Below are 18,127 nucleotides of genomic sequence, written 5' to 3'. Positions count from 1 at the left end.
CACGTAGTTCTATGAATTTTCCTCTTAGCACTGCTTTCAATGTATCCCACAAATTTGGGCATGTTGTTCCTTCATTTTCATTGAATTTCAGAAACTCCTTGATTTCTTTCTTTATTTCTTCCCTGACCCAGTTGTCATTTAGCAGAGAGTTGTTTAGTTTCCACGTCCATGTAGGCTTTTTGTTATTTCTGTTATTGAATTGCAGCCTAAGAGCATGGTGATCTGATAGGATACAAGGTATTATTTCAACCCTCTTGTATCTGTTGAGGCTTGCTTTGTGACCTACAATGTGATCAATTTTGGAGAAGGTTCCATGGGGTGCAGAGAAGAAGGTATCTGTTAGATCCATTTGACCTATGGCATTGGTTGATGATGTTATTTCTCGGCTTAGTTTCTGTTTCAATGACTTATCCTTCAGTGAGAGTGGGGTGTTGAAGTCTCCCACTATTATTGTGTGGGGATCGATGTGTGGTTTAAGCTTTTTTAGCAGATCTTTTACAAATGTGGGTGCCCTTGTATTGGGAGCATAGATGTTCAGAATTGTGATGTCATCTTGGTTGACTTTATCTTTGATGAGTATGAAGTGTCCTTCCTCGTCCCTTTTGATTAATTTTGGTTGAAAGTCTATTTTGTTCGATAGTAAAATGGCTACGCCTGCTTGCTTCTTGTGACCATTTGCTTGGAATATTTTTTCCAACCTTTTACCCTGAGGTAATGCCTATTGTTATGGTTGCGATGTGTTTCTTGAATGCAGAAGAATGTTGGATCTTGTTTATGCACCCATTTAGTTAGTCTGTGTCTTTTTTTTTTTTTTTTTTTTTTTTTTTTTTTTTTTTTTTTTTTTCGAGACAGGGTCTCTCTGTGTAGCCTTGGCCATCCTGGACTCACTTTGTAGACCAGGCTGGCCTCGAACTCACAGCGATTCGCCTGCCTCTGCCTCCCGAGTGCTGGGATTAAAGGTGTGCGCCACCACGCCCGGCTAGTCTGTGTCTTTTTATTGGAGAATTGAGACCATTGACTGACGTTGAGAGATATTAATGACCAGTGACTGTTAAGAGTCTTAATTTTGATGTTGTTTCCAGTCGAGCATTTGTGTAGTTGTGGTTTTGCCATGGGATAGTTATCTATTTCCTGAGTAGTTTTGGTTGTAGCTTGACTCTTTGGGATGTAGTTTTCCTTCTAGTACCTTCTGTAAAGCTGGATTTGTGGATAGGTACTGTTTGAATTTGTTTTTATCACGGAATATTTTGTTTTCTCCATCAATGGTTATTGATAGTTTTGCTGGGTAAATTAGTCTCGCCTGGCATCTGTGGTCTCTTAGGGTTTGCAGGATCTTTGTCCAGGTCCTTCTGGCTTTTATGGTCTCTACAGAGAAGTCAGGTGTAATTCTGATAGGTTTGCCATTAAATGTTATTTAGCCCTTTTCCCTTGCAGCATTTTAATATTTTTTCTTTTTTCTGTATGTTTTGTGTTTTGATTATTATGTGACGGGCAGTTTTTCTCTTCTGGTCAATTCTATTTGGTGTTCTGTAGGCCTCTTGTATGTTTATAGGCATCTCTTTCTTTAGATTGGGGAAATTTTCTTCTGTGATTTTGTTGAGAATAGTTTCTGGGACTTGGATTCTGATATCTTCTCTTTCTTCAATGCCTATTATCCTCAGATTTCTTCTTTACATGGTGACCTTAATTTCTTGGATGTTTTGTGTCAGGAGTTTTCCAGATTTGGCATTTTCTTTAATGGTTGCTTCAAGATCTGTGATTGTATCTTCTAGACCTGAGATTCATTCTTCCATCTCTTGGATTCTGTTAGAAAAGCTCACCTCTGTGTTGTTCGCCTTCTTCTCTGAGATCTCACGTTCTTGTTTTTCTTCTGTGTGTTTATCATTGAATCCATTTTCATCTTCAGAACTTGAACTGATTTTTTTATTTCTTTCATCTGATTGTTTGTATATTCCTGAGTTTCTTCCATTGCCTCTTTATAGGTCTTCAGAGCTTGAACCATTTCATTGATTTCTTTCATCTGGTTGTTTGCATTTTCCTGAAAATTTTCCTGTTCCACTCTATGTGCTTCTTTTTTGTTTCTCACCTGTTTGGCTGCGTCTTCCTGCATTTGATTACGAACTTTATTTGTTTCCTCCATTATCATCCTCATTACTAAGGATTTGAGGTCATTTTCTTGTATTTCCATTTTATTTGAGTTCTCTGGGTTGTTTTCTTTGGGATAGCTGGAAACTGGAGACGCCATTTTTTTTGGTTTTTTTGTTTTGTTTTGTTTTTTTTTGCATATGCTTTTACGCTGTCCTTTAGACATCTTGCCATCTTTTTTTGGTTGGGTAGCTTCTAGAGTTGGGTGGAGGGAGTCTGATGATAGATTCACTTGTTTTCTCACGATTTCCCTAGGCTGGAAGCTCTGATGCTTCACTGGTGTGGATGGCAGGAGGCTAGCTCTGTCGTTTTGGACTCTCACAGCTAGTGATCCTCAGCTCCCCTGTGCTGTGGGTCCTGCACTTGTTCTGCATCTCTGAATGAGCGTTGGGTCAGGCCAAGGTATCCACAGCCTTCTGGGTCCCCGGCCATGTCCAGCCAGGGACACTGGGCCCGAACCATGGGCTCAGCTAGATTCTCAGGGCCCGGCCCTTCTGCTGAGCTCAGCTAGGGACTCTCAGCCCAATCCGTGCACTGAGCTCCCCTAGGGATTCTGGCTCCAAAATGTACGCAGAGTCCAGCTAGAATTTTTGGGCTTGGACTGTGCACCAAGCTCAGCTAGGCGCTTTTGGCCCAAAGTGCGTGCTGTGGTCAGTTATAGACTCAGGTCCTGAACTATCTGCCAAGCTCAGCCAGGAATTCTGGATTCAAACTGCACACTGTGTCCAACCAGAGTCTTAGAGCCGGAACTGTGCCAAAAGATCAGCTAGAGTCTCCGGGCCTAATCTGTCCGCCCAGAACAGTTAGGGACTCTGGTCCCAAACTGCACGCCGAGCTCCACCCGAGTTTTTGGGGCGGAATTGTGCACTGAGCTCAGCCAGGGACTCTGGACCCACACTGCGCGCTGAAGTCAGCCCAGGACTCCGGCTCTAAACTGCGTGGAGAGTCCAGCCAGAGTCTTAGGGCCGCCGAGCCTGTGCGCAAAGCTCAGCTAGAGTCTCTGTGCCCAATGTGCCCGGCAAGTCCAGCTAGTGACTCTGGGCCAAATCTGCGTGCTGACCTCAGCCTGTGTCAGCGCCACAGAACTGCCCGCTGAGCTGAGCTAGTGTCTAGGGCAGAACTGTTCGCTGAGCTGAGTTAGTGCCTCGGGTGGAACTGAGTGCTCTGTCCAGCCTGTGTCACAGCAGGGGAGCTGTGGTTGAGCTGAGCTAGTGCCTTGGGCAGAATTGCTTGATGAGTTGAGCCAGCGTCTCCACGGCACTGCGCACTGAGCTGAACCCGGGACTCTGGGGCTGAAATGTCCGCTGAGTCCAGTTTGGGTCTCAAGGCACCGCGCGACCCAAATCCTGCCCAGAGTCCCCTCTCTCACAGCAACTCCCACCGGCCACTACACCAATCGCCTCCACCGGAAGGCTCTGAGCTGCAAACCTCAGCCACGCCACTGCTGACGCTGGTGTCACTGCTGGCCACTGCTGCTCTGATCTGAGAGAATCTGTGCTACTCCCGTGTGCAGGGGCATGCAGGTCCTCCGCACCCTGGTCCCTCAAAACCGTGGAGTACTCCTGATGCCATGGTATGGGGACCTCGGTGTTCCTGGCTCAGAAAACTGTGCAATTCCCTGAATTGTTCACTGGAGCTTCCAAACATGATCCACATTGCTCGTCGCCATCTTGGATCCTCCCTCTAATAAAGTTTTAATGGTAAAGCTGTTGGGTAATTCTTTAACAAAATACTTGGCAAGTATTCATGTGTTTGGAGGATTCTTGGTAATTGTTGAGGAGACCAGCCTCCCTCGGCGGCTGTGCATCGGCGCTCCTCTTCCCTTCTCCTCGGACTAGCATTTTTTGTCAGTAGAAATGCTCTTTGACCCTGGAAACAATTTTTATCTTAAATTTTATCTTGTGTGACATTCAGTTTAGTCACAGCAACTCCTTTTTGGTTATTATCTTCAACTTTAAAATTTTCAACTTATTTTTAAATGTAAATAATTACCTTATATTATGCCATTTGATTATTTCCACTGCTGTGTTTTCAAATTATTGGAATATTTTTATAAAGAAAAATTTTCCTCATTAACTCTTATATTATTTTTCTGAAGTATAATTTGCACAGGACAAATATTTGATTTTTTTCTTTGCTTTCACAAAATAATGAGTTGGTGCTGGTAGTCTCCAAAAGTGGTTTAAGTATTGCTTTCTTTTTAAACATTATTACTGCAGGGGCTGAGGAAATTATCAGTAAAGGGTGTGCTCTGAGAGCCGGAGGAGCTGAGTTCAGTTCCTGGAACCTATTTGAAAAAGTCAGACGTGGTGGTGTGTGTTTGTAATCCCAGCATTGAGGAGGTAGACACAGACAGATCCTTGGGGCTTCTGGCTAGCCTAGCTCAACCTGTGAGCTCTAGGAACAAGTGGCAGACCCTTTCTCAGAAAATAAGGCGGAGGGTGCTTAGAAATGGCAGTAAGGTTGTCTTCTGGCTTTCACACTCTTGTGCACATATGCAGGTGCAGGCACACAAAACATACATACATACATGCAGAGGCGGAGAAATTCTTGCTGTGAACTTAAGAATTATATATCATATTTGATATGATACAATTTGTTGAGGATTTCTTTCCTTTTCTCTTTGAGATACACGCTTTTTCTCCTCAGCAGGTGGAAGTCTTGTTAGTTTTCTTTGAGTCCTTTTGAGTCCTTTGTCTTTGACAGCCTCCTTGTTTTCTGGTGTAGAAGGACATTCCAGGTTCCTCTTGTGTATTTCTGTCCCAGATGGATTTGGCAGATCATCCAAGGAACCCTTGTTCTTGTGTTTTAAAAAAAATTTTTTTTTATTAATTTGTTCTTGTTACATCTCAATGTTTATCCCATCCTTTGTATCCTCCCATTCTTCCCTCCCTCCCATTTTTCCACTATTCCCCTCTCCTATGACTGTTCCTGGGGGGGATTACCTCCCCCTGTATATGCTCATAAGGTATCAAGTCTCTTCTTGGCAACCTGCTGTCCTTCCTCTGAGTGCCACCAGGTCTCCCCTTCCAGGGGACATGGTCAAATGTGAAGCACCAGAGAACGTGAGGAAGACATATCCCACTCTCCACTCAACTGTGGAGAATGGAACCCTTGTTCTTTTAGGGAGAAATTATCTTTGCTTGTTTCAGTCTCACTAAATTAGTGTGCTTTGAAGTTGATGTCTCTAGATGGGCCCTTTCAAATACACAGAGGCAGAATATATACAAGAATTTGTTGGGTGTTCTTGGGATGAGTGCCCGTGGAGACGTGAGAAAAGGAGGCTTCAGCAAAGCGAGGTGCTGAACTTTGGTGAGATTTAAATACGACCTCGCTTGGCTGTCACAGAACTCAGAGCTGGGTGGACCACCTTTATATAATAAAATAGTGGATTATGGGGTATGGCAGGCCTCTTTTTATTACTTTTTTAAAAATTCCCTTTACATCCTGAATGCACCCCGCTCTGTCCTCTGTTCCTGGTCTTACCCTCCCACCCTCTTCGCCTTTCTCACTCTATTTCTCCTCAGAAAAGGGAGCTCCCCCTTAACAACCCACCCTGATGCATATCCAGTTGCATCAGGGCTAAATACTTCCTATTCCACTGAGGTCAGATAAGGCAGTATGGCAGGCCTCTTTTATAGGCAAGTCCTTGACTATGTGTCTGACCTTGCGGAAAGCAGCTGTCTTTTAGCTGAGGGTGATTCCCAAGTGGGGACTGACTTAGCTGAGAACTCTCAGCTGTTAGTCCTCCCAGCAGGCGTGAGAATGGACACCTCACTTTCCAGGAGAGAGTAGCATCTATCATAGTGTCATCTGTTTCAGGCTGTTTTTTGTTTTTGTTGTTGTTTCTTTCTTTCTTTTTCTTTTTCTTTTGGTAGACAGAGCTAAGAAATAAGACTTTCTATGGGCAAAATAAATAAATAAATAAATAAATAAATAAAATTAAAAAATAAATTGTATGTTTATGCTGTCATTTCCAATTCAGATTCAGGATCATTAAACTTTTATTTAATTTCTTTGGTTCTTATATTTATATTTCTTGTATTTTGTAACTAAGATCTTGGCTCCTTTAAGGACATTAACATAGTACATCCTTTGCTTGATCCTATATGTTTACAAAAGTTTAAAAATAAGTATATGGGGCTGGAGAGATGGCTCAGAGGTTAAGAGCACTGGATGCTCTTCCAGAGGACCCTGGTGCAATTCCCAACACCCACAAAACTTTAGTTCCAAGAATCTCCTGGCTTCAAGGAGCACCAGACATGCATTTTGTGCACAGTCATAATGCAAGTAAAACACCTATACATGCTGGGTACTGTGGCACACACCTGTGATCCCAGCTCTTTGGGGAGCCAGAAGCAGGTGGATTGCTGTGAATTTGAGGCCACAAAGCGAGTCCATGACTGTCAAGGCTACACAGAGAAACCCTGTCTTAAAAAACCATGTTGGGACTTGCTGCTGGACTCTGGGTGAGAGTGGTCTTGAAGAATGGGAGGATGGAAAGATCCAAAGGGTTCAGAAGCCCCGCAAGAAGACCATCAAGGCCAGTGGATCTAGACCCAAGGGAGGGCGTGCACAAACTGCTGCACCAATTAAGGACAATGCATGCAGTAAACCCAGACCCCTTATTCAGATCTAGCCAATGGACAGCTCATTCTCCATGGTTGTGGGGAGAGTGGGGATTGCCTCTGACATGAACTCTGGTGTCCCTGATTTGATCACTTTCCCTTGGTGGGCAGGGCTAGTGGCACACAGGAAGCAGGCTATTGGGATGAGACCTGATAGGCTGTGGTCAAATGGTGGGGAAAGAGGTCCTCTTCTGTCAGAGGTCTAGGGGAGGGAAATAGAGTAGAAGAGGGAGGGAGGGTGGGAATGGGAAGATACAAGTGAGGGGATAACAGTTGGGATGTAATCTGAATAAACTAAAATTAAAAAAAGAGGAAAACAAAAATCTAAAACCAAAAAAACCACCTATACACATAAAATAATAAAAAATAAGTGCATAACTGATTGCTAAAAATATTTTAATACTTTTATTAATTTTCATGCTAGGCTACATACCAGTAGGATGTATAGTCAGTTCATGGAATTAATTCATCCATGTGAGGTTAAGCCACCAGGTTGATACAGTAATGTTTAATTTTTAAGAAATGTTTGCTTTATTTTAATTTAGTTTTGTTTCATAATTAGGCAAACATTAACACGGCTCCTGAGTTCACCTTCTGACATTGTCCACTATAGATGTCTTATGATTTTTGTTTATTTACTATTGTTTCCTTTTTATATTATAAGCACATACATATATATAACACACATGCATATTTATATATCTATATAGTATACAATTGTAATTTCCCTTGGTTTCTTTATTTAAGTACTTATTTACTCATTTACTTACTTACTGTAAATATATGATGTGCGTGTGCTTGGAGGACAGCTTGAGGGAGTTGTCTCTCCTACAGTGTGTGTCCCAGGGACAAAGCCAGGTTGTAAGGCTTGGTGGCAGGTGGCTTCCTTGGTTGAGCCATCTCTTGGGCCCAGTTTTACCTTCCTTCTTAGAAAAATTGCTGCATCTCACTGATATTTTCTATGCTTTGCTTATCCCTCTTACCTAAAACAAATATTCTGAAAGCCACTCTATTACGTACAGACACCTTCTCTCTATATCCACATATACGCATATGTATATATCTTCCTAATAGACACACACATACACATAAATGTGTGTATATGTGCTTTGTGTGTATGTGGTGTTTGTGTGTGCACTGTGTATGTGTGGTGTGTGTGTGTGTATGTGATGTGTGTGCACGTGTGTATGGGTGGTGTGTTTGTATGCGATGTGTCTATGCTTGGTGCGTAGACATAGACCGCAGTTTGTTTTTCAGCTGTTGCTCTATTGACAGGCATTTGGGTTGTTTCCAGTTACGGGCAAGTGCTTTCCTTGTCTTACTTTGGAAACAGAGTTCTAGAAGAGAGATTACTAAGTCAGAGGGTGAAATCCCATGCCATTCCATACAATATTGCCAAGTTCCCCCCCCCTGCCCTGAGCCCCCTTTCATTATGTACTCCCTGCACAGCGTGCAGAGGCCTGTCTCCCCACAGACTGGCCAGGACCACAGGCTCACATGCTGTTGGATCTTTCATCAGTTTGGTGCCATCGGTGTAATGAGATGTGTCAGTGTGGTTTTCTCATGCACTCATGAGCAAGGTTGGGCATTTTCTCCTGGCTTCAGTCTCATTTGTGGTTTTCTCTGATGAACTCCCTGTTTTTATCTCTTGCCCATCTCCCACATTTTCATAGTAAACTTTCTTTTTCTAAAAAAGCCTCTTAAGCTGGGCGTGGTGGTGCATGCCTTTAATCCCAGCACTTGGGAGGCAGAGGCAGGTGGGTCTCTGTGAATTCGAGGGCAACCTGGTCTACAAAGTGAGTCCAGGACAGCCAAGGCCACACAGAGAAACCCTGTCTCAAAACAACAGACAATCAAAAAAGCCACTTCATATGTCAAGTGCACCAAACCTCTTCTGTGTGATATATGAGAACATATATAGTGATCATAAAATTCATTTTTATGTTGCTGTGATATTTTTCCCTATACAAAGTTACTTTCATGCAACCAGAATTTTGAGATCATAAAAATTTGCCCATTTATGGCTCACATACTAGTTGACCCATATTTGTATTTAGAAGACGTATGATTCAATGTATTCTACATGTTGTAGAATAACAATCATCCCTTGGTTTCCAGAACTCCAGTAGGTTACCCATCCTGAAACCCCATCCTGGGAATTTTAATGATATCTGCAAGATATAAGTTGCTTAATAAATTACCTCTCAGTGGGTCAACAATGGTGTGGTATTTGCATAAAAACCCACGCACACTCTCCTGCACACTTTAAATGCTCCGTAGATGATGTGTCAACAGTTGTTATACCTCCTATTGTTCAGGGAACAATGACAAGAGGAAACTCTGCATGTGTTCAGTACACACATTTTCTAAGTTTTTTAGTCTGTGTTTTATTTCCTAGCCATACATCAAAATCCACAATTTCCTAGTTATAAAATAATCTTACTCTTTTCTTTGCCTTAGGTACTGACATTTAAAATTTTTTTTAAATTATGTTTTTTTTTAACGTATACATTTATGTTATGACACACGAATAAAATAAACTACATACAGCAGGAAGAACCACAAGATGATCAGGAATTATATAAATGTTACATTCATAGTGATTTGGCCATTTGTATTTGGCAGACTTGAAGTTAACATCTTTCCTATCTTGTTGGGCCTAAATTTCTGAATGAAGATCAGTATCTATCATATCTCAGCTCTATTAACTTAAAACATCTATCTTGATCTAAAAACATCTTAACCTCTAACCTACTAAGTTTAATTGTAAGACTAAACTATCTGGTCTTCACCCCCATCAGAGATTTGAGAAGGAATAAAACTTAAATACCCAAGTGAACCAGAAGTGCAGGTTAGCAGCTTCCAAAATGAAAAAAAAAAAAAAAAAAAAAAAAAAAAATGACAGAGAGGTTGCTGCCTGAACAGTCACCCAACACTCTCTGTAATGTTGGAGCATCAGATTCATCCTTCTAGCCCAATAAGTCTGACAGACATATTTGTGATGCAGGAACTATTGAGGACTTGCTTTCCCTGTCTTGGCAGAGTTTGATCGTCAACTCTGCCTGCATCTACGCTTACCCATTTTTAGGCAGAGTTTTGTCTGTGGCAGAAACAAGGACATTTTGCCCAGTGGCTTGTTTGCCACATTTCAAGCCATCTCCATAAGGAGGTTCTTTGGTGTTGATCATCTTCTTTGAGGCAGGCTGGGTGTTGCCAGGAGTTAGCTTGTCTTGTTAGTACTGACATTTCTTAATTTAATTAATATCTAAAATGTCCTATAATACAATTAGTCAGGATTAAAACATTAAGTGAACAAATTGTATGCTCTTAAATGACAGAATTTACCTTCTTTCCCGCTTTCTCTTTTGACTTTTTATTGATTCTTGGTGAATTTCACATCATGTACCCCAGTCCACTCATCTCCATCTCTCCATATCTGCCCTCTGCCTTTGCAACCACTTTCCCAAAAGAAAACAAAAGTCTTACCATGGAAGTGGAGGTGTGCCACAGCACACCCTTTTACTCAATCAGTTTTTTTTTTTTGCAAATGTTCATTGCAGTGAGTCTTTGGTGTGGTTCGAGGCTGCTGGCTTCTGTTACACCATCAATACTGGATCCTCACTGGGACTTCTGTAGGATGTCTTGTTGTTGCCCTGGCATGGAGATCCTGCATCTTTGGTTCTGTTGGACTAGGCTCTTCATGTGTTCTAGCAGTTCATGGATGGGGTGGATGTTGGGGTGGGCCAACTCAAAGCCCTGGATCCCAGCTCAGTTGGTGGTAGCTGAGTTGGTCAGCCTGCACTCAAGCCACCAGGGCCAGTCTTTCCACTTTTCCCAGGTGAGTCATGGACCAACTATAGCTAGTAAGAGGCAGGACAAGCTTTCCTGCTCTCACACTCTGGGAAGACATTCAGGTCTCCCACATTGCCTGGGAGAAGGGTGGAGCCTGGTCTCCTGCCCACTGAAGCTGGCAAGATGGCAGGGAGGATGGCATTTATCCTGCAGCCATGCCACCCCACAGTCACTGAGGGGGTGGGGCTGTGTGGCCTGGGTGTGGTGAGGAACTGAGGAACTGCTCTCCCTCTGTATCCCTGTGCTCTCAAAGGGGCAGGACCAGCTCCATGCAGCCCTGGGATATCAACATGGCCCCAGGTGGCAGCCCAGACCAGGGCTGTCATCTTGGTCTTAGCTAGTAACATGGGCCATGACATCAACACAGTTGCTGCAAGGCTATGGACCCAGAGATGGTCCTCAGTGGCACCACGGTCTGGGGCTCAGGTGGCAGCACAGGCTACTCACATCAGGCTGATTGCTCACCACCCTGTGTGTCTCGGGTTCTGCCTCTCTTCATTGTGAACACATGGTTCTATTTGTCTTTTAGTCCCGTTCCCATTTCTCCACTACATACTTGCTCATTTTCGTGGCACATGGGCCTCGGGGTGTCTTCCTGTCCTGCATACACAGCATGGCGGCTGGCGGGGGTCCTAAAATTTACCTTCTTGGAGAAGCCTTTAATTTTAGCAGGCAGGATGCAGAAACAGATGGGTCTCTATGAGTTCAAGGCATGAGCTACATTGCAAGTTCAGGGCACCTGAGGCTACACAGGGAGACCTTGTGTCCAAAACCAAACCAAACCAAGTCAAACCAAACCAAAACGCCTAGCTGCTTGCTTGCTTCCTTCCTCTTTTCTTTTATCACCTCCTCCCTTTCTTTCTCCCTTTCTCCTTTTTTTGCATATGCTTGTATGTGTGTGTATGGATGTTTGTGCATGTGGATATGCATGCTCATGTGTGTGGTACGTACATGTAGGTGCATGTGCACTCATGTGTGCACAGAGGCCCAAGGCCGGTGCTGAGTGTCTCTGTGGAGCGTCATCTTTAGATATTGAGTCAGGATCTCTTGTTGAACCCTGAGCTCACTGTTTCGGACAGTCTGTCTAGCCAGCTTGCTCTGGAGAATCCCCTGTGTCCGCTTCCCATGTAGCTGGGGTTACAGATGGGCTGTAATACCCACTTAGCTTTTGATTGGGTGCTGGGACATGAACTCGCGCACTGCTGCTGTTGAGGCAGGTGCTTTTTAACCTGTGGAGCCATCTACTCAGTCTTGAAATCCAGCCTCTTGATGGCATTGTCATGGTTAAGAAAACAGATGTTAGTACTGAGGTATAAAATACAAACCCTGCAGGATTAAACATATTCCTTGTCGTTTATTGCTCTGATTTAAAAGAAAATGGAAATGTGTTCAAATTGATACATTTAAACTGATTTTTAATATTTATAAACATTTATAAATTTATGTTGACCTTAAAGTTAAAAATATCTAATTGGGTATATTATTATAGTACTGCATTTTTCTAAATTAAAAAGGCTTACTTATTTTTATATTTTGTATATGTATGTGTGTGTGTGTGCACAAACATGTCATCATTTGTGTATGGGGGTCAGAAAACAACTTTGTGGGAGTTGATTTTCTCTACCATGTGGGTCTTAAGGTTCAAGTAGCATTGTCTGTCTTGGCAGCAAGAACTTTTACCCACCATGGTGTCCTGTCTTATTGGCTTCTTTTCTGGATATTATTGATCTGCAGTTGGTAGAATCATCTGGACATGGAGAGCCAAGTGTGTATCAATGCCTGTGTGTATAAACACGAGCCATGTCGTAGTACAGAAGCATACTCTTGATTCCTGAGTGTTTCCTGAAAGGAGCAAATGAGTGGACTTTAATGATCTCTAGCCTGAATGCAGTATCCTTGGAAGCGATGATGTCCAGCAGCTGAATCTATGTGGTCCTGAATGTGTGAGCAGGAGTGCTGAAGTGTGGAGAGTACCAAGTGCCCAGCTGAGGCTTCTGCCTCCATCCCTTGACTCAGACTCTTTGTTTCTGTAACTGCCAATCCCCAGGATGAGAAGCAAACCATAGAGAGATGTTCTATAATTGGAAAAGGACTGTCGGCACATAGGGACTCTTGCTGCAATCTGTAAAAGTGGAAACCTCACCTTCCCTGCTCCAACTAGGCTGCTGTGGGCCAGATGCAGTCAAGGAAGCCTGCCCCGACTCTGCACATCCCAGCTTCCCTTGTGATCTGCAGTGTTGGGTCTGATCCAGCAATACTTTCTTCTGTCTCTCTTTTGAAAGCCCCCCTAAAGAGATCTTTGGTTTTGTGATGTGTGCTGCTTTTATGGTGAGACCCTGTGAAGTCGATGGATGGATCTCATCATGACCTCTTCTTTACCAGTGTGGACTAAAGTAAATACAGGAAGACAAAGCGTGGTGGGTGGTCACATTCTTTAGAGAGGTCACTATGGAGAGACTGGGTAGGTAGATTTCAGGCCCTGATTATGAGACCTTTATAAACCTGCAGTGTCATGAAACATTATGTCACTGTGAGATTCCAGGACAGCCAAGATGAAAAATAATCCACCAGAAGACAGCTTCCATTAAAGTCTTAGTGTGAGCTTAGCTGAACTAGCTCCTAGGAACATTTTCCTACTCTATGTGCCATTAGCTTGCACCAGCCGTCAGAGACCTGACGTTACATAAATATTTGGACCAAGGCAGCAGCCCTGATTTAGGCCTTTCAAAGAAGAACCCTAATTAAAAGCAGAAAGCAAAGGGAGACAAAGTGAATTTTTGGAAGAGGTCAGCAAATCTATTGAAGTTACACTAGCTATGCTCTGGTCTCTGGCTTCATGATAGTGTGGGGTGTATTCTCTGTGACTGGAGACTTGCTCCTAGAGTAGGTGGCATGGGCTGTGTTTTAAGGCTGCAACCTGTCAGCCTTTCAGATCAGGAATCTTTTTTCCTTTGCTGATTGCTTTTGCCGGCCTCAGCATAAGGGAAGAACAGTTCCTTCCCTCCCTTGTACTCTTTAATGGTCTTACTGTGCACAGGCATGAGGTGAATAGAAAGCTATTCTCCTTTACTCTGTCTGTGCATTTCTCTCTTCTCTTGAACCAGGTGCCATGTCCAGTCACTTTTGCTTTGTAAACTCCTGAACTCGACACTTTCTGTTCATAAGCATCCCTACCACCTGCGTTTTGAGTCCCCACTTCACCCCGGTGCTGTGCACCCCTTTCTCCTGTACGTCATCTTTCCCTGGGAGGTCTTTCATCACTTCCTCATTGGAACTGGTATTTTATTACTGGTTTTCAAGTTTTAAGGAAAACCATGATAGTTCTGGAGGCCAAGGAGTTTAAGAGTGTGGTGACATGCACTGAAGTACCGAGGGCCGAGTCTGAACTGCTCTAAGTCATGGTCACAGACACACTTGAAAAGACCCTTACTTGGAGGCATGCCCACTGGCTGCATGCAGCTCAAGACAGCTGTGAATGGGTCCAATACCAACACTGAGATAGATTATTTTTTTTTTCTTGTAACTCATGACTCTTGAGCATGAACTCTGTAGATGCTGGCATCATGTTGAAACGTCATACCTGCTTGGGAGCTCAGTTCCTGGAAGCCTTTCCAACACAGTCAAATCCAGTTTCCTCAGACCAATGTGCCAGCCCCTTCTCAGCCCTCACTCTGCCCACCTCTGGTGTCCTTTGCTCAGAGCTCCCTTTCCCATTCTGTTTAGTTAGCCACATTGCTCTTATTGAGGGCCCAGGTTCAGGTCCTGTCACTCACATATGACTGCGTACAACCGCCTGATATTATAGCTGTGGGGATCCATGCCCTCTTCTTGCTTTGAGGGGCACCTGTATACATGGGGCACACATACATATACAATTAAAAACAAATCTTTACTCCCGCAGACCCCATATATTCTAAGGACCTTATGCTGGTTAGTGTCAGAACTAAAAGCAAGCGATGTAGACAGAGCGATAATCCTCAAGGACATTGTGTAGGAGACTGTAAGGAGGCAGAGGTGGGAGAAGAGACGGTTTGTGTCAGGAAACATAGTACGTTTAACTTGAAGAAGTTCTTCCCGAGCCAGTTTCTGTCCATTTGGATAGTCCCGAAACCCCATCCCGGGAACTGTAATGATATCTGCAAGATACAAGGTGCTTAATTACGGGGAGATAATTAGATGTCTTGAGTGCCAGTGTCCCAACATAAATAATGGGTTCTTCTAAAGAGCACCACAGTGGAGCATAATGTAAGACCCACGGTCACCTTAAGAGGCTCCGTGGATCGAACATGGACAAGGGGAAAGCGCTTTCTCTCTGCGTACATGGCTGAGTTTGGGATGGACAGGAGTGGGCTGCAAGCTGGACAGCTGCTGACTTGTCGCCTGCATCGGGGTTAAGACTAGACATGTTTAAATGCTGTAAGTAAGTGATCCAAAGGTCACTGCTTTGTGTGTGTGTGTGTGTGTGTGTGTGTGTGTGTGTGTGTGTGTGTGTGTGTGTGAGAGAGAGAGAGAGAGAGAGAGAGAGAGAGAGAGAGAGAGAGAGAGAGAGAGAGAGAGAATGTGTGAGGGGGTGGAGGACAGGGAGGAGAAGATGAGATTTGAATGCTTCATAGAGAAATGGGAGAGTTCATGAAATAATATTACAGATTTTCTTTTCATAAGACTGGATTTTTTAAGCTCACGTTTTTTAGTGCCCTCCCCACCCCCACCCACGCTCCCAGACAGACACCCTTGAAATGCGTTTTGTTATGCTTTTCTTCTTGTCATTGCATTTCCTGTTCTGCCTTCAGTGCAGTCCGTCATTCTAGAAAGGGCAGATTGAAAATGAGCCTGATCACGAGGCGGGACTGGGCACAGGCTAATCCTGTCTTACGCTCTTTCCAGGTTCAGCGCCGTCTTCTGTGTCTCCCTTCGCGGCCAGCACTCTGCCTTCTCAATCCATCATGGTGTTTGGTGAGTTTTTCCATCGCCCTGGACAAGACGAGGAACTTGTCAACCTGAACGTGGGGGGCTTTAAGCAGTCTGTGGACCAGAGTACACTCCTGCGGTTTCCTCACACAAGACTGGGGAGGCTGCTTACCTGCCACTCTGAAGAGGCCATTCTGGAGCTGTGCGATGACTACAGCGTGGCCGATAAAGAGTATTACTTTGATCGGAACCCCTCCCTGTTCAGATACGTCTTGAACTTTTATTACACAGGGAAGCTGCATGTCATGGAGGAGCTGTGTGTGTTTTCCTTCTGCCAGGAGATAGAGTACTGGGGCATCAACGAACTCTTTATTGACTCCTGCTGCAGCAGCCGGTACCAGGAGCGCAAGGAGGAGAGCCACGGGAAGGACTGGGACCAGAGGAGCAATGACGTGAGCACGGACTCATCCTTCGAGGAATCCTCTCTGTTTGAGAAGGAGCTGGAGAAGTTTGATGAGCTGAGATTCGGTCAGCTCCGAAAGAAAATCTGGATCCGGATGGAAAACCCAGCTTACTGCCTGTCGGCCAAGCTCATCGCCATCTCGTCCTTGAGCGTGGTGCTGGCCTCCATTGTGGCCATGTGCGTGCACAGCATGTCGGAGTTCCAGAACGAGGACGGGGAAGTGGATGACCCAGTGCTGGAAGGCGTAGAGGTCGCATGCATTGCGTGGTTCACGGGTGAGCTGGCCGTCCGGTTGGTTGCTGCTCCCTCACAAAAGAAGTTCTGGAAAAACCCTCTGAACATCATTGACTTTGTCTCCATTATTCCCTTCTATGCCACTTTGGCTGTGGACACCAAGGAGGAAGAGAGTGAGGACATTGAGAATATGGGCAAGGTGGTCCAGATCCTTCGGCTTATGAGGATTTTCCGAATTCTGAAGCTCGCGCGGCACTCCGTAGGGCTTCGGTCTCTCGGGGCTACGCTGAGGCACAGTTACCACGAGGTGGGGCTCCTGCTTCTCTTCCTTTCGGTGGGGATCTCCATCTTCTCTGTGCTTATCTACTCTGTGGAGAAAGATGAACCCGCATCCAGTCTCACCAGCATCCCCATCTGCTGGTGGTGGGCCACTATCAGTATGACCACCGTGGGCTATGGAGACACCCACCCGGTCTCCTTAGCTGGGAAGATCATTGCAAGTACATGTATTATCTGTGGCATCTTGGTAGTAGCCCTTCCTATCACCATCATCTTCAACAAGTTTTCCAAGTACTACCAGAAGCAGAAGGACATGGATGTGGACCAGTGCAGTGAGGACCCGCCAGAGAAGTGCCATGAGCTACCTTACTTTAACATTAGGGACGTTTATGCACAGCAGGTACATGCCTTCATCACCAGTCTGTCTTCCATTGGCATCGTGGTCAGCGATCCTGACTCCACAGATGCTTCGAGCGTCGACGACAACGAGGATGTTTACAACACCGCGTCCCTGGAGAACTGTACTGCAAAGTGAGCAGGGGGGGGGGGGCATCTGCACAGATATCTTGTGTCCCTTCCTGACATTAGGTTAACAGAGCTTTATGAACCTCAGTGGGTTTGTTCAAAGAAATCATTTAATTCTCAGGGTGTACCTTTTAGCCATAGTTGGACATTCATTGCTGAATTCTGAAATGATAGAATTATCTTTATTTTTTCAGTGAGGTCAATTAAATGCCTTGTTCTGAAATTTATTTTTTACAAGAGAGAGTTGTAATATGGATTTTTTTTTGGAGGGGGAAAAGTAAATGATATTGGGAAAGGTTTATTGCTCCGGCTTACACATCATTCTGTATTTGCCATTCACTCACATTGAGCTAACTATAAATTACTGGTGATAGAGCAGAAGTCCAGCTGAAGATGACATGCATGTGAGATCTACAACATGAGACAATGCATGTAAATCCATGTTCATGTTCCAGACATGGGAATTAGGAGCCAAATAAACTTCTGATTCAGTATGGAGAATACCTTGTTTGTATGTTTTTATTTCAAGTAAGTATATCCTATTACGCTCACAATGAGTTTGAAAGGGACATGCTCCTGTCAGAGTATCGAGAATTATTTTCGTGGCAACTGAAGTAATAGCTCATTTGGTAATATGCTTGCAAGGGGGAACTGAGTTTTTAAGCCTTAGAAGCTACAGTTTAAAGAAAAAAGTCAGGCATGGTGTTGAATGTACTTAATTGCTGAGTTAGGCTCATTGGTGTGCCAGCCTAGCTTTCTTGGTGAACCTCAGACCAATGAAAGACCCAGCCTCAAAAAGATGGATGGCATTGAAGAACTATACCCAAGCAGTCTGTTCTCTGACGTCTGCACACGTACGCACTCCTGTACACATAAACACACCCACACACGTACATCTGTGTGTGAATGTGCACATACACAAAGTTTATTCTCTTTGATTTGAATGTACCCAATGATATAATAGTTTTTTGTTCCATATACTTGTGGTTGGCAGGTAGACGAACATATCAGAAATCAAACCATTCTGCCTCTTACAAAATAATTACAACAGTCAAATATGTAGATGTTTGAGACATATTAACAAATTGCATAC

The 18,127-nt window shown here is 44.0% G+C and overlaps 1 protein-coding gene across 1 annotated transcript in view; it reads left to right on the top strand.

Annotated features, from left to right (window-relative positions):
* Positions 1-17,304, top strand: part of Kcns3 (potassium voltage-gated channel modifier subfamily S member 3) — a 54,481-nt gene extending 37,177 nt beyond the window's left edge. The window contains exon 3 of the mRNA XM_051143432.1: positions 15,510-17,304. Within this exon, the coding sequence (XP_050999389.1) occupies positions 15,569-17,044 (1,476 nt within the window). The 5' untranslated portion in view covers positions 15,510-15,568 and the 3' untranslated portion in view covers positions 17,045-17,304. The remainder of the gene's footprint in view (positions 1-15,509) is intronic.
* Positions 17,305-18,127: the final 823 nt, after the last annotated feature.

The sequence above is a fragment of the Acomys russatus genome, chromosome 1, assembly GCF_903995435.1.
Source record: "Acomys russatus chromosome 1, mAcoRus1.1, whole genome shotgun sequence".
Lineage (NCBI taxonomy): Eukaryota > Metazoa > Chordata > Mammalia > Rodentia > Muridae > Acomys > Acomys russatus.
The sequence above is the reverse complement of the archived record's forward strand: the minus strand, read 5'-3'. Positions and strand labels throughout refer to the sequence as shown.